Source organism: Podarcis melisellensis, assembly GCF_964234715.1.
Source record: "Podarcis melisellensis genome assembly, chromosome: 15".
NCBI classification, from domain to species: Eukaryota; Metazoa; Chordata; class Lepidosauria; order Squamata; family Lacertidae; genus Podarcis; species Podarcis melisellensis.
Genome location: NC_138532.1, coordinates 21920251 through 21936942, shown reverse-complemented (window position 1 = coordinate 21936942; position 16692 = coordinate 21920251). Strand labels below are relative to the sequence as shown.

The 16692-nt window shown below is 47.5% G+C and overlaps 1 protein-coding gene across 4 annotated transcripts; it reads right to left on the bottom strand.

Annotated features, from left to right (window-relative positions):
- Positions 1-7785: 7785 nt before the first annotated feature.
- LOC309357662 (TLC domain-containing protein 5-like) lies at positions 7786-14394 on the bottom strand. Of its 4 annotated transcripts, none has more exons than XM_081890032.1 (3): positions 14085-14394; positions 11367-11566; positions 7786-9697 (listed from the first exon to the last, which is right to left on the bottom strand). In XM_081890032.1, exons 2-3 carry the CDS (start codon positions 11563-11565, stop codon positions 9159-9161), a joined length of 738 nt encoding a protein of 245 aa, XP_081746158.1. In that variant the 5' UTR covers position 11566; positions 14085-14394; the 3' UTR covers positions 7786-9158. The 4 variants fall into 4 exon arrangements, with proteins under 4 accessions (XP_081746158.1, XP_081746159.1, XP_081746160.1 ...); XM_081890033.1 differs by lacking the exon at positions 14085-14394 and adding an exon at positions 13743-13829; XM_081890034.1 differs by lacking the exon at positions 14085-14394 and adding an exon at positions 13268-13587.
- Between the last annotated feature and the right edge of the window lie 2298 nt (positions 14395-16692).

The window sequence follows — 16692 nt, the reverse complement described above, 5'->3', positions numbered from 1 at the left end:
TGCTCTACCCAATTTTAGGGCTGCCATATGTCCAGATTTTCCCGGACATGTCCTGGAATCGGGCAGTATAATGACTAATGACGTCTGGGTCAATTTTTCACAAAATCAGCAAAATGTCTGGGAAAACCCAGGCATATGGCAAAGGAGGTATTTAAAAATAAATGGAAAAAAACCCATAACTTTTTTTGGGGGGGGATATGGCAATCCACTTTTGCATCTGGTTCCACCCATCACTGACATGTGCTCCCCAAAAGTTTCCCACTCCTGCAACTGGGTCACAAGGGTGATTATTACCAAGATCACAGCAGGTGTGGAGTGGAAAATCCACCCCCAATTTCGTGCCCTGCTGTGGTTGAAGGAAAATCTCGCCTCCAGGTGTGCTGTTTGCATTGGGAGGAAATCCCCCATTGCTGCCTTGTAAAGACAGATAGATAGATGAGCAAACCAATAAATTATATTATTATGGTTATCTGGATTGTTATGTACTGAGCTGAATAGGATCCAAAATGCAGCAGTCTGATTGGTCCTAGAACAATAGGATTCAGAATGCAGCAGACTGATTGGTCCTAGAGCAATAGGAATGCAGCAGTCTGATTGGTCCACAGGAGCCACCCAATCCAGCTCCAGGTGGAAGTGAATCCACAACCTGATTGGCCTACAGGAGAATCCCAGAATTAGCCAATCGCATGGGGGCCATTGTGTAAATAATGTTTATAAAGCAGACATTCTGGGGGAACTTCCATTCCTCCTCAACACTATGAGCTGAATAAAGAGCATGAAATCCACTCTCAACTCCGAGTATATTTCATGGATAGAGGGCAGTGAATCAATGGGAGATGCATTTTAAAATGAAAGAGTGGGGCAAAACAATCAACTCTTGGAAACAGTTTGGACTTTAGTAGTTTCAGACACAAAGACAGTGCATGATTGGGGGTGTGGTGGAACTAATCCTTGTATGCTTAACAAAATGTGGGGGGGGGGGACTCAATTTATTGACATAGGAGAGAAAAATAGCTGAACTACAATGCAGTATTCAACACACACAGCCTGATAAATGGATTGGAACCTACTTAGGATAAAAGGAATTCAAATGTTCTTTTTATTGAGTTTTATTGAGTTTTTCAGCATCTCTCTGAATCTAGCACCTCCAGGGAAAAGCATCTTGATTGGCTGAAGCAGGAACTGTTTGGGAAGGGAGGTTTGTCCATTTATTTTGGCTTGCCAGAAAATCCATTGGCAGCCTCCCTTTTTTCATTCTGTAATGCAGGAAATCTATCATGGTTAAGCAATGGCTGCCAAAAATGGAGTTCTCCTTAATTCACAGCACTAGGCTGAGCTGGCAACCTACATAACGTATAAACACACAGAGGCTCTCCTAGCCTTCCACCCAAATTTTCCAAACTGCTGTGATACCATGGAATATTCACAAATATTCCAAATACTGAGGAAAGTAGACCTTGGAGTCACCCACTGGGCAGTAGATTCTGGACAGACAAAAGAGGTACCGTATTTTTCAGCCCATAGGACACACCAAGGTTTTTTGGGGGGAAATAAAGAAAAAAATTTATTTCCCTCCCAGGCACTTGTGGGGCCGGCAGCGGGGGAAAGCGCTCTTCTCCCCGCCACCCACCTTCAGACCAGGTCCGGGGACAGCGGGAAGACGTGCTGCACCTCCCCTCTACCCCGGAGCTTGCGGGACCGGCAGTGGGGAGAAGCGCTCTTCTCCCCGCCACCCACCTTCAGACCAGGTCCGGGGACAGCGGGAAGACGCGCTGTGCCTCCCCGCTGTCCCCGGAGCTTGCGCTCTTCTCCCCGCCGCCCGCCTTCAGACCAGGTCCTTCCTGCTGTCCCCGGAGCTTGCGTCTCCCCGCCGTCAGCCTCCAAACCACATTGGGAGACAGCGGGATGGCGGCGTTCCGCCTCCCTGCTGTCCCCTGACCTTGTGGGGCTGGCGCTGGGGCTCTCCTGAAGCCTGGACCGACCCCTCTCGCTCTCCAGGCTTCAGCGAAAGCCTGCATTCGCCCCATAGGATGCACACACATTTCCCCTTCATTTTTTGGAGGGGAAAAAGTGCGTCCTATAGGGCGAAAAATACAGTACTTCTTCTTGTTTCACATAATTAACCTGTGGAACTCTTACAGTATTATCAAAAGATCCATAGATCTCAAAGCAGTTCACAACATCGCAATATCAGGTAATGGCATCAAGCTTAAGAGTGCAAAATCTTGCCAGTTCCTCCCCACCTCCCAAAATAGGGGAAGACCCACAAGCCAAATTATTCCTGTACCCATCAGTTTTTAGACTCTGGAATTAATGGTGCATCGGGCTACCTGCTCCTTTAGATAGTAATGTGCACAACTTTGCTTTAAAATGTGGCAAGCAATCCTTAGTGCATTTGGCGTCCACCCTGATAATTCTGCCGAGTGGGTCCCTGGACATTTGCCCCAAAGTCCTACCCAGATGGCACCATGGGTCCGCACAAATGATCATTATCCAGCAGATTAATTCCAATGAGCAGTCTCTTCCAATCTCTTACACACAGAGATACACACACACACACACACAGAGAGAGAGAGAGAGAGAGAGAGAGAGAGAGAGAGAGAGAAAACATCCGTTTCAGTCTGGGTGGAAAAGATCAAAGTGGCACGGTTTAAAGAAATGAAAAACGTCTGCTGAAAACTGTTTTGGCGTAGTTCTTTGGAAATGAAAGCTTTCTTCAGCCTTTCACCCCAACTCCAAACCAAGCAATTCATGTTTGGAGCTTTCATGAGACTTTTAAACGTTCTCCTCTCATCTCTGGATCCAAGGAACAGATTTGCTTACGGTGCTGGCTTTCCATGAGATGGCCCAGACCTGAAGCTCCGTTTCTTAACCGCTGAGAAGAAAGCTCTGAACTTTACAGCCTGCTGGAAGTATATAAACAAGATAAAGCTATGCAAAGGACCCTGTCAAAAGGAGAGAGGGGCAAAAAGGAAGATTGGTGGAAGTTAATTTATGGTGGAATGTGAGTTCTTAAAAGTACGTATAACCACCTACTGCATCCTACCAATTATACAGCTGAGGCTCCAATACTTTGGCCACCTTATGAAAAGAGAAGACTCCCTGGAAAAGACCCTGATGTTGGGAAAAATTGAGGGCACAAGAAGAAGGGGACGACAGAGGACGAGATGGTTGGACAGTGTTCTCGAAGCTACCAACATGAGTTTGACCAAACTGCGGGAGGCAGTGGAAGACAGGAATGCCTGGCGTGCTCCGGTCCATGGGGTCACAAAGAGTTGGACACGACTAAGCAACTAAACAACACCACCACCAATTATACAACACATGGTGCTGCTTATGGGAGCAAGACTGGGGGATCTGTGTGTGTTCAGTCATCAACACCCAGTCTGCACATGGGGAGACTGATCCAGAGGGAGCCCTACCCCACCCCCGATTCCTCTTGACAAACTGGGACCAGTGCCCCACTGAGGACCATGTTTCCTGAAGGAATGCTCCCTCCTGCATATGTTTAACTGACCCTTAAGGTCCTCCAGCCACCCATGCTAAGTGAAATTAGATGGGTGCCTTCCAAGTACAGAGCCTTTTTGGTAGTAGCACCTCATCTACAGAATAGCCTCCCCAGGAAATTTGAACAGAGTAACGTAACTGAGTTTCCTTTTCATCTGTGTCCCTGAGGAAAAAGGAGAGGAATGCACATTTTATGGCAAGCCTTTCATACATAAAATCTCTTTTATTTTTTATAAAATATAATACAAAGTTGCTACACCCATCACTGGTGGAACATTAAATAATTATTACAGAGTAATTCAAAACATGGTGCTTTTATGCTAGTATTTTTATGCTGTCCTTTGTACGCACTTGGAGTCAGGACACCTTGAATAGTGAAATCACAAATTATTTTAAGCATTGCACATCCCTTTAAAAGGAGACCCATCCTTAATTCTAGAGCCTTTCATGAGCCAGTAGGAGCCGAGATACAATATCAAGGCATGACACACCTGGTGTTGAGGTGTACCACTTCAGAATGCAGGTGCTGGAAGCAGTGGGAGATCAAATATTTGAACACTCTTCCATATCAAAGAAACGTCTTTGCCTGTGGAAATCTAGCATGTCAAGATAGTGTTTGAATCCAGCCTTCTCTCTGAAATGCTAGTCACAGACAGGTGAACCCAGTCACCTGCACTTACCTTGCAAAAATATTTTAAAAAGCAGAACAAGCGATAAGACCTATTTGTTAAATAGAATGTCACCCGCATGTCTAACAATGTAATCTACGTTACTTAATGCAAGCACAAGAACAGACTTTCGCAAATGGGTTTTGGAGGAATCACACATCAGCAATCTTGGCAAAGAAGCTCAATCAACCTCCTTTGAAACATTTTAATTCTGATGGTCACTCTGACTTGGATATGTTACTTACAGAGAAGGAATGGGGAACCTGTGCCCCCCCCCATGCTGTTGGAGTGCATCAGCCCCAGCCACCATGACCAATGGTCAGGGATGATGGGAGCTGTGGCCCCCAAATATTTATCTACTTGCAATAATCAAATCCAAAAACATTAAAGGGGAACTGCTGTATCTAACACCTGATCAACTCTTATCTGGGTGATCCTATATTCTTCTTATATAATAATGGAAAACTCATTTTTCTGAGTGTAGGTCCCTGTGTAGCCAAAACAGCACCATCCACAGACAAGTTAGAGATATCTGAAGAAATGGGAGAAGTACAAAAAGTGCTTAGAGGGGAAACACAAGAACAGCCCAATGAAGACGGAGAATGTTTCATACCCACAGAATGCTGGTTACCTATTGTGATGGGGAGGGACAGAAAACTGCAAGGGCAGGTATGGAATGGAATATAATGAAAAAGTCTGGCAACCTGAACAGGAACATTCTGCACTGTAACATTTTGTTGCTGATCCCACTTGCAACTCTTCATTTCTATGTGGGGCTTAAGTTTCCTTTAGAAACAAAACAAAACTATCTTTCATACGCCAAACTCCTTCCACCTTGAGTGCTCTTAAAACTGTTGCCTTGGTTTGGTTCCCAACATTCATTTGAAGCCTCAAGAATTGCTATCGAGGAAGGAAGAAACAGGAATGTTTAATTAAACAGTGCTAAGCCTGTATCTGGCCGTTCATTTATTTGCATATATAATCGTTTAGTGTTTGATCATATTCTTCTAGGGTCCAGAGTCCTGGTTATTGGTGGAATTGCTGAGCCCCTTTTTTATGATATGAGCCTGCTCCCATTAATCCTAGGTTTGGTTATTGTGACACGTGGCTACAATCTTGTGTAGTATTTGGAGCCTGCCTGCCCTTCAGAGAACAATGGCAGCGAACGCAGCTTCCCTGATTTTTGCAAGATCGGTTTCTTGCACCTGCCCATACTTGGACTACCTTATCAAGGAAGCAGTTGCTCCTGTACATCACAGATGCCGCTCCAAAGCATCAGGGTGGCTTGAGTGACCTTCCTTATCCAGGGGATAAGGCGATTATGCCAAGTTAAGCACTCGGCTCAGCTTTCTTTCTTGCACAAGTCGGTCTCCATCCTGCACGCCTCTAATGCACAGAGATCCCACTGAGCACGCAAAAGGGGAAGAGTCTCATGTACATATATAAAATTAGGCCCAGCAGCATCAGTGCCATTATAGAGATCCCTGCAGGGACATTATTAATGGGTAGTCCAGGGCTCCCAAGCCTAGGAACAAAGGAAACTTCCTTGGTCCACCCAGGTCAGTATTTACTCTTCCAGTCCTACCTAGAGATGCCAAGGATTGAAGCTGAGGTGCTAAGTAGCCCCTGTTCCCCAGCTTTCCACCACAATGATAAACTAGTGAATGGACAAGTCCACAACAACCCAGACTAAGGAACTTGCTCCTTTCAATTTTATTTTTTAGGAAGCAGAAGCTACCAGATTTATCCTCAGAGGATAAATATATATCCTCAGAGGATATATATTATGTGCTCTATTATATTATCAAAGCCATATAGATTCCAAAATCCAGCGAAGAATGGCAGGCATGCTGCCCAAGCACAACATCAAGGCTGGATTACTGCAATGTGCTTTTGGTGGGGCTGCCCTTGGCTCAGAAGCTGCAGCTGGTGCAGAATAGGGCCGCCAGACTGCTGATGGAGGCAGCATTGTTAAAACACCTGCACTGGCTGTCCATCTAGTACCAAGCCAGGTTTAAGGCCCTTTTATTAATTTACAAGGCCTTGAACAACTTAGGTCCGAGGGACCTTAGGGACACCCTGAATCCTTATACCCCAGATTGATCACAGGGGCTATCTGCAAGAGCATCACCAGTTGTTCCTCTAGTTGGTGGGGCTCCTTTGAGAGCAACAAGGAACCTAGCTTTTAGTGCCGTCGGTTCGGTCTTGTGGAATACAGTGGTACCTCGGGTTAAGTACTTAATTCGTTCCAGAGGTCTGTTCTTAACCTGAAACTGTTCTTAACTTGAAGCACCACTTTAGCTAATGGGGCCTCCTGCTGCTGCGCGATTTCTGTTCTCATCCTGAAGCAAAGTTCTTAACCTGAAGCACTATTTCTGGGTTAGAGGAGTCTGTAACCTGAAGTGTATGTAACCTGAGGTATCACTGTACTCTGTCAATGGAGATTCAGCAATCACCTACTGTCATCTGTCATCTTCTAAACTACCTGCTGAAAACTACTCTGCAAGGCTTATGAAGGAAATTAAGAATCCACCTTTCCATAACAATGAGCTGATTTCTGAGTTCAAAATTTTCTATATGTTTTTTATTGTATGGATTCATATTTTGAGTGTTGTACAGGCAGCAATAATTTTAGGCGTCTCTAATTGATGTGCGATTGTCGACACACAGGTCCTTTTGGACCCGGAAGAGGGCAGAACAGGGGTGGGGCATACTTATGCACACTCAGCCAATGGACATGGGGGCTGGGAATGGAAACGCCCCCATGCAAAATGGCCGCCTGTAAACCACTCTGATTTTATGAACAGAGGTATGTATTTTTTATAAAACACACACACAATGGAGAGGACCATTGCTCAGTAGTACATCAGCCTTGCATGCAGAAGGTTCCAGGTTCAATCTCTGGCTTCTGCAGGTCTGGGAGTGACCCGTGCCTGAACACTGGAGAGCCACTGCCAATCAGTGTAGACAGTATTGAGTTACAGGAACCCACGTTCTGACCCATTACAAGGCAGTTTCCTATGTTCCTGAGGCATAAGAGCAAGAGACTGCATCTTCTTCCTCCACAACCCCAAGGAGTAGGGAGGAAATCAGTTCATTCAAACTCCTAGGGCCAGCTTAACCAGTATCCCAGGTACGTATAAAAATAAATCCCAGTCACATTGTAGCTCATATTATGGAAGCTGTCAGGTGCCTCTATACTTCAACCCTGGTATATAATGCCTACCTGGGACTTTTGACTCACTATACCAACATCCAGACCACACAGCCCAGGAAACAGCTAGAAACTATACATACAAACTTTCAGTCCACCCCCGCGAGCATGACACTGTTCAGATCGTCCCAAATATACCAATAGGACTTTTGTTGCAGCTCTGGCTGAACAAGAGAACCTCAGCACTGACTGTAGGGGAGCCAAACCCAAACATCTCTCGCCCCAACAGCGCCACAACACTCATTTTAGTTCTTCTGCTTATTAGCACTCAAAATACAGAAGAGTGTGCCTAAGAGAAAACAGCAAGCTATCAGAAAACAAGAACTACTTTAAGGATTAGTCCCCTCTCCCCCCTGAATTCTAAAATGTGCTTTCAGGCATTATCTTCAAGCCAACAATAATCAATGGTTTCATTAACACTGGGCAATGTAACGTTGATTTACTGTTCAGGGAAGTCCCAGGCGTACTGGAGCAACGATTCCTGAAATACATGTTTGTGCGTGGTTTAAGAAAATGGGTTGATGGTTGGCATCCATCTGTCTGTCTCGGGAGACAGTGGAGGGGTGTGCCTTTGAGAGTGAAGTCAAACCACTGGAGAGGTACAGCACCTGCTGTGGCTGCAGAGAATGATACTGGAGAGACAGGATTTGTTGCAGCTGGGGCAGGAGGTGGTAGATGATTTTGTCTACCTGGTTTCCACCACAAGATTGGTTGATATATCCCAACCTCCCATTTTCAAGCCTGGTCTTCAGAGAAAGTGGAAGCGTCCCTTTAAGTATGATTGGAAGTGAAACTGCCACGCCTAGAGGAGGAATACCTCCCGAATATTGGCTCATAGTGGTGGCAGAATGGAAGAGCTGCTGCCACCTTCATGCTTGACATCTGGCTTTCCTGTCAGAAACAAATACTGGCTGGGTGAATCTTTGTTCCGATTCAGCATCATATTACACATTCAAAAAGTGGCAGGAATGGGAATCTTTCTCTTCCTGTGCCACTTCTCTTAGTTTTTGGATGCTATAAACGACAAGCTATCCTGATCCTTGAATGGCATGTTGGGGAAATGCACCGTAAAAATGAACTGGTGCTGCTTAGCAAGTCCCCTGGCATCTCTAGATAGGGTTGGGACTGGAACATTGCTTGCCTGAAAAAACTAGGGATCAGCTGCCAGTTAGTGTACAGTGTAGACATGGGCCAATGATCCCACTCAAGATAAAGGAGCATCCTCTGTTCTCATGTATAGTAGTGACGTTGCTGGAGGAGGTTGTGGTTAATTGCATTCCAAGTGCTCACAGCCTTGGGAGTGCAAACAGGTTTTGTGTTGTACACAAGTGTTTTCATCTCATTGAATGCACCTCGTCTGCAGCACGATACGCCAATGTTTCCATAGTGCAAATTTCCCTGGAGTTGACACCTATTCCAGCCTACTCCAGCATGACGTAGGTCTATCAACTGGTCATTATTGTATCCCGCCCTTCCTCCAAATCACCCGGTGTAGGAGTTATCCTATTTTCCTCATAAAATCCCTGGGAGGTATGTTGGGTTTAGAGGAAAGTGGCTGGCAAAGGTCACCCAGTGAGCTTCGTGGCTAAGGAGGTCTTGGAACCAGGGTCTCCCCAGTCTTAATTCAGCACTCTACATATCTACTAGGCGGCCCGGGGTATTCATTTCAATATGACCTGTCTTGCACACATGGCCTTGTACACCAGACCTTTGGAAACTTCCCCCTGCCCCATGCTAACCAGATCATGAACACAGACCCAGATTGGGTGTCAATGGTCCTTCAGGTGCCCGTTGGTGTTCAAGTTCATCTCTTTGCTCCACCGGCTTCTCCAGGCATGGTACTTCTTCATGCTCTTCCTCCGGGCGAACCGGCAGATGCTGACCATGAAGACCCAAGACACGGTGTACATGATCACCCCACCGACTTTGATGAACCACTTGGGCTTGGGCGACATCAACACGCAGTACATCAGCCACGCTCCGACCCCGATCCTCACCCCTGTGAAGAGCACCACAAAGAAGAAGTCCACCACGTCCCCCGTAAGAGTGTGGTAGAGCCCCTTCTCCCGGAGGAACCAACGGGCCTGCAGCAGTGGGTTGGTGATCTCGCTGCCAAAGATGACCCCATTGACCTCTGCGGCTGACTCGCCCTGGGCGAGGGAGACAGTGATGCCCAGGATGCTGACGGTGTGATGGGCCAGCATGAGAGCCCCTTCTGCCTGGAAGTAGACGCACCAACCAAGGTCGAAGAGGAAATAACCCAAGCTCATGCAGAGCGCATGGACCTGTAGGGTGGTGTTAGGTGACCCTGAAAGGAAAGGCAAAAGAAGGTTAGACTAAGGCTGGGTGATATATCAATATATCATCCAAAACCGGTTTGAAGTCCACACCCTTATATCAGTTTCATAATTTTTGACCTGGCAATGTATTGTGAAACATGATGTATGTGTGTATGTGTGCTATGCAAAAATTACAATGTGGGGAAAACCATGAAGCCAGCCAATGCCTCTACATAAAAAGGTAAAGGGACCCCTGACCATTAGGTCCAGTCGTGACCGACTCTGGGGTTGCGGTGCTCATCTCGCTTTATTGGCCAAGGGAGCCGGCATACAGCTTCCGTGTCATGTGCCCAGCATGACTAAGCCGCTTCTGGCAAACCAGAGCAGTGCACGGAAACGCTGTTTACCTTCCCGCCGGAGCGATACCTATTTATCTACTTGCACTTTGACGTGCTTTCAAACTGCTAGGTTGGCAGGAGCTGGGACTGAGCAACGGGAGCTCAACCTGTAATGGGGATTCATACCTCCAACCTTCTGATCGGCAAGTCCTAGGCTCTGTGGTTTAACTCACAGCGCCACCTGCGTCCCCTGTGCCTCTAAATAGGGCCATCCTTATTTCAGACGCTGTGATATACAGTGGTACCTTGGTTCCCGAATGGCTTAGTTGACGAACAAATCAGTACCCGAATGCCGCAAACCCAGAGATGTTCCAGTTTGCAAACGTTTTTTGGAAGCCGAATGTCGGCATTGTTTCTGGGGCCAAGCAGCCAAACAGACTTTAAGAACGGATTGAGTTCGAGAACCAAGGTAGTTCTGTATTGGTATATCACGATGCTGAAAACCAGATATCACCCACCCCTAGGTCAGACTGCATCCAGCTTGTAAGAAGCTGATTTATATCAAGCCGGACTATTGGTCCATCTAGCCAGTAGTGTAGTGGCAAATTCAGAAGTCTTCATGATACTCACAGCCTTCTAAGATTATACAGCTTTCTAAGATTATACAACACAGGCTCCCCCCCCCCCCCACTAATGCTAGGGTTATGTTCCGGCCCGCCATGCACATAAGTGAAATTGTGTAATGTGGGGAGCATCCTTTAAACACCCTCTGTCATTCTCTCTTCAATCTTTGCAAAAAAAAAAAAGCTGTATCCAAAAATATCCACAACTAGAACTGAAGCTCTGGGGCTGGCAGAAGGCTGGAGGATGTACGGGAAACTGGCTGCTTCTGCGCTACCCCTGCACATCAGCTGTTAGGCAGGGAGGCTGAGCAGCCTAAACAAAGACCTGCTGCATCTCCAGTCTCTGCAGGGCTTCCTCCACCCTCCGTGATATCCTCTTTGGGCTCCAGGGAGGGTCTCCACATGAGCCATAAGGACTCTCCAACTCCTGCCATTTCTGAGTAGGAATTCATTCATTTATTTATTTCCCTGTGCTGCATGTGTACATAGTTGCACACAAGTTGATTGCACATTAAGTGGGGGAGGATACCTGCTCAGGCATTGACCGTTTTAGGCATGTGTGACATGTGCACGACTGCACACGTGCGCATCACGTTGAACCCTGAACCATCTGAACTATTTTCAATTCCATTTTCAATAGCTCCTTATATCTACTTTGCTGCTGTCACTGTCCCCACGTTGTTTTTCAGCCAGCGTGGAGCCAACTTCTGATCTAAGGTGAGGCGGTTGCAGCGTACCTGGGTAAGACATAGGCCACGGGCCATCGATAAAGCTGATGTAGCCGGAGAAGCAAGTGGCAAGAACCCCGTGAGTCAGAGTGACCAGCCTGCAGCTCCACTCGTAGGTGCGGCCTTTGAACCAATGGCAAGACCACGTGTAGAGGGAGAGCCAGCCAATCAGGCTGAAGGCCACTCGGAGGACCATGGTAGCCACCATCCTGTGGTGGGATAGAGGGGAGAAAGAAAAGGATGAAGTTAAATCCCTCAGTTCTTGCAACTAACCAGAAACCCCCCTGCCCCTCACAAGATGCGGGATCACTTGCCACCAATCACTCCTGCTAGTTAGAAATTAGCCAGGCGCCAGGTGCATTTTGCTACTGGTTTGGAGCCAACTGCAATTTCTGGGCACCAAGTTGACAACCACTATTCAAAAACCTCTGCCTTAGTCCATGGTTAGTTCCATTTCCACTGTGTGTTTTTTTCCTTCTTCCATACTGGGGCAAGAGAATTGTTGTAAGACGAAGCTACAGTCAAGCAATGTAGCTAAGATTCCAGAACCATAAAACTGTAGCATTGGAAGAGACCCCAGTGCTCATCTACAGTAGTCCAACCACCTGGTGAATAGACATTCCATTGTGGCAACCATAACCCAGGTTCAAGGTGCCATTTGAACCCAGGTTCGAGGGGGGCATATATCTTAGTTTCTATAACACTGCTTCTAATAGCAATCTTGGGTTGGTGGGTGTTGTCAAAAAGAGGTGACAGAAGCTTTTGAGAAATGGGAGGTGCCAGCATTCTCTGGGGAAAACCTAAAGGTTAGCAAAGCACAAAGAGCCTGAAATGCTGGTCAAGTGATTTCCAATTATTTATTTCCACAAATTATTTATTTCCAATAACTTTTCACTCAGTGCTAAGCAGTACTCTGTATCCTTTGTATTTTTCTTTAACCCTCTCCATGCCTGTGTAAGGCAAGGTGTCGTCTATTCCGATCACACAATGTGCAGCTTCTGTGAGGACTGGAAACTTACTAGGTTTTTAAAAGGAGGGTTAACAGTTGCATCTGTTTCCACTAGCAGTGTTTCTTAGATAGTGGACTGAGACCTACTAGTGAGCTTGGGGGGGGGGCACTTTCACATGCCACAGCTTGCCCAGTGCCTCCTCACTTGCCTGCCCCAACCCCTAGCCTCACCATAGCCTCTTGCAATGGACTAAGTTGTTGCATGGTGAATAAAGGTGGCCAGGAGTCAGAGAAATTCAGAAGGGAGAAAAGAATAAAGCTCTCTCTCCTCTGCAGGGCCAGAAGAAGTGTAGAAGGAAATTATAAAGTGAGATCAAAGGTTAGTATTTTTAAATATATATACAGTGGTACCTCGATTTATGAACTTAATCCATTTCGGAAGTCCATTCTTAAACCAAAGCCGTTCTTAAACTGAGGCACACTTTCCCTAATGAGTCCTGCCACCGGTGCTTCCATTCATAGACCAAGGTAAAGTTCGCTAACCTTAACACTACTTCTGGTTTTGCGAAGTTCTTATACCGAATAGCTCATAAACAAGGCTGTTCTTAAACCGAGGTACCACTGTATTATTATTATTGGAATGACAACAGATAAATCCGAAATAGAAAGGAGGAGGGGAAGAAGGGGAAACTGTTATGGGAGGAAGAATAAAATGTAAAATGAGAGATGAAAGAAACTGGCAGTTTGGGGGGGCGGTTAAAGTACAAGTTAAGCGTGAAATGAAAATGGGAGAAAAAAATTACAGGTGATGGGGAGGTATGTGAGGTTCGGAAGGGAAAACTCTAAAAGAAAAAGCCTCCCCCCCCCACTTACAGCCTTTGGATCAGCAAATGCTGCCTAACATCTGGAAGGTGAGCCACAGTACTCAAGCACTGAGATTTTCCAGCACACCACCTCCTACCTGAGCCATTTCAGTGGAGGTGCAACAGGTGTGTGGGGGGGCTTTTCATTTCAACAATTTCTTAAAGGGAACCCGAGCTCCTTGCAGCTGAGCTCTTAAGTCCCTTCCTTTCCCCCTTTCCTCCAGATCGGTGGGGAGGAGGCGGGAGACCCTTTGCACGTGCTTTGAGCTTCTCTTGTTGGATGCCTCGTCCGTCTTCAGGGCCGAGGCATCCCTGGCGCTCGAAAGAAGATCCGGGGTTCAAACCCCGTTGGGAATCCCGTCTTCATGCCTGGGAAGCGCCGCGCGCGCTCTCCGCGCCCTCCCTTAAAGAGGCTTCCGCCGCCGTGATGGAGCGCAACAGGAGGTCCCCAGCCTGGGAATCCGGCCCCCGACTCTTCCCTCCGGCCCCCAAAGACCTTCTCCTGCCCTGCAGAGCCCAGCAGGGTCGTGCGCCCGCTTTGGGGAGCCCCCGCGCGCTCCTTGGAGAGGTTACCTGGCCCGGAGCGCCGACGGGGCCACCGCGCCGCTCCCCCTCCCGCGGCTCCTCCGCCCCCCCGGGCAGGCGAGGCGTCTCCGCGTTACGATGATCGCCGAGCCGGAGGCGGCAACGACGGCGGCGGCGGCAGAAAGGCAGACAGGGAGGGAGGCGGAGAGGAGCCGGCTTAGGGTCACCTGCTGGTGGGGAGGAGAGATCGCAGCGCCGAGGACAGGGTGGGGACAAGGGGCCGGCTCGGGAAGGAGGGCAGAGCCTGAAGCAGTCCACCCCCTCGGCGTATTTGGGAGAAGGAGGAGAGAGAAAGGGAAGAAAAAGGATAGATGGTGGCGAGCGACAAACCCTCTCCCAAGGTCGCTTCCAGACGAGCTGAGCGTCAACCCCACAAGAGCGCCCAACCCATGGTTGTGAGGGTTGTCAGTTGTCAGTCAACCAATGTCAGTCCTGCTCAGAGTAGGCCCTTGAAGTTAATGGACATGAGCCACTTAGATTCATTCATTTCAAGCGGTTTAGCAGATCTTAACTGGGAACACACCCACCCCACCCGTTTCATGGCGTGATCGGAATTGGTAGGTGCGCGTGTATTAAGAAAGGAAATGAGCGGGTGTCTGATTATCAATAATTTCAGTGGGCGGGAGGTGTAGAGAGACGCTTCCGTGCCTCTTGCCAGGTCTTCCAGGAACAAGGAGCCCCGGCGAGGAACAAGTAAAATCTCAAGTGCAGTTGATCACTCAGGTGAGCAGGACGTGACCCCTTCGAAAGACTTATCCAATCCTCCCTAAGCTGAAAACATCATTTTGACAGCAGTTTGCTTCAGGCTCACTGAGAAATTCATGGATGAGAATGCGATCAATGACTATGGTTAGGTACATATTACAAGTATAGGTAAAGGTACCCTTGCCCGTAGGGGCCAGTCATGTCCGACTCTGGGGTTGCGCGCCCATCTCGCTTAAGAGGCCGGGGGCCAGCGCTGTCCGGAGACACTTCTGGGTCACATGGCCAGTGTGACGAAGCTGCTCTGGCAAGCCTGCACTGGCGCAGCACACGGAAACACCGTTTAAAGCACATTCTTCCCCTCAAAGAATTCTGAGCCCTGTGCTTTACCACTTACACGAGCCTTTCTCAACCTGTGGGTCCCCAGATGCTGTTGAACTACAACTCCCATCACCTCTAGCTACCAAGGCCAGAGCTCAGGGATGATGGGAGTTGTAGTCCAACAACATCTGGGACCCACAGGTTGAGAACCGCTACTTGCATACTACAGTGCCCAGAATCCTTTGAGGGAAAGTGTGTTGAAGGTGCTTAAGTGGTTTCATGGTTGGAGTATTGCCCTAGATCAGGCATAGGGAAACTCCAGCCCTCCAGATGTTTGAGACTACAATTCTCGTCATCCCTGACCACTGGTCCTGTTAGCTAGGAATGATGGGAACTGTAGTCCCAAACATCTGGAGGGCTGGAGTTTGCCTATGCTTGGCTGAGATAGAACCTGGGAACAGGAGTGGGAAATCTGATGTTGCTGGACTGCAGCTCCCATCATCCCTGACAATTTGCCTTTTTGGCTGAGGCTGATGGGAATTGGAGTCCAAAACATCAGAAGGGTCACAAGTTCCCATGCTCAGACCTCAGGCATCCTTTCTCAATCTGGTGTCACCCAGAACTCCCGGACTACGACTCCCATCAGCACCAGCCACAAGGGGTGGACCAACAGCTACGTCAGTGTGGTGTAGTGGTTAGAGAGCCAGACTAGGATCTGGAAGACCAGGGTTCAAATCCCCAGTCAGCTGTGAAGCTCACTAGGCGACCTTGGGCCTGTCACTAACCTACCTCACAGGGTTGTTGTGAGGATAAAGTTGGGAGACAGGAAAAGCCATGTATGCTTCCTGGGGGAAAGGTGGGATAGAAATCAAATAAATAAGTAAATGAATTTGAAATTATAGTGTGTATGCAGCTTACAAGTGTCTCTCTCCCACACTGCCATGCCACATTTTCCACCTACAGAGTGGAAAATACTGGTAAAAAAGTGGGTGGGTAGGTAAGGTAGGAAAATCTTCTGACGCTGTATGAAGCAGCCCATAGCAAGTCATTTAAGAACAAAGGTACAGGGTAATTGAGGTGGGGAGGACTTTTCTGGGCTGATGGCCCCAGAAGGCTCTTCGATCAAACACAACATTTTGGTTCCATGGACCTCTGAATTCTATGCTTTCATTAAAAGGCCAGTGTTGATTATATGTTTGCTTATGGCTCTGCCTAGTCTAGTAATTATCACACCGTGAGTCAGGTCGGATGATGATCTCTCCAGTCCTGACGGCCCAGTCATGCATAACTTTGACATGACCAATTGCCCTTCTGAACACAAATAAATTAAGCCATTTTGTGCATGATTGTTTTGTACATCCAACAAAGCAAACAAGCATCACTTTCTTCCACTTGAGTCTTTCCTGAAAGTGTTGTTTGATTGGGGGGAAAGCAGGATGTGTGTTTGTGTGTGTGGCTGAAATCTGGAATAGCAGCACTCCTCTTAGGAGATACACATTATATCCTACAACAAAAGTGAAGTCCCCTCATGTAGCTTAACTAGCGATAAACACCATATTTACTCACAGCCTTTGCAACAGTGGTAACCTTGGATTGTCGTTGCTGTTTCTAGCTTTGCCATTCCAGTTTTGTGAACCCCTAATTGCCATTGATTTTAAGAGTACCTCTGTTGTTTACTTTGCTGTCAATTAATGCCTTTAAGGCATATCATCAAGGACTTTAGGCCACCCATGAATCATGACAAATCACTAAAATTTGATCTGCCTCTGTATTCACAGATTTACATACTTAAAGGTAAAGGTAAAGGGACCCCTGACCATCAGGTCCAGTTGTGACCAACTCTGGGGTTGCGGCGCTCATCTCGCTTTATTGGCCGAGGGAGCCGGCGTACAACTCCCTTGTCATGTGGCCAGCA

Excerpts from the sequence above, each read along its gene's own strand:
- LOC309357662 (XM_081890032.1), bottom strand. The coding sequence starts at position 11,565 with ATGGTGGCTACCATGGTCCTCCGAGTGGCCTTCAGCCTGATTGGCTGG. Across the intron at positions 9,698-11,366 it reads GTGGCCTATGTCTTACCCAG|GGTCACCTAACACCACCCTA; the intron begins GTACGCTGCAAC and ends CTTTCCTTTCAG.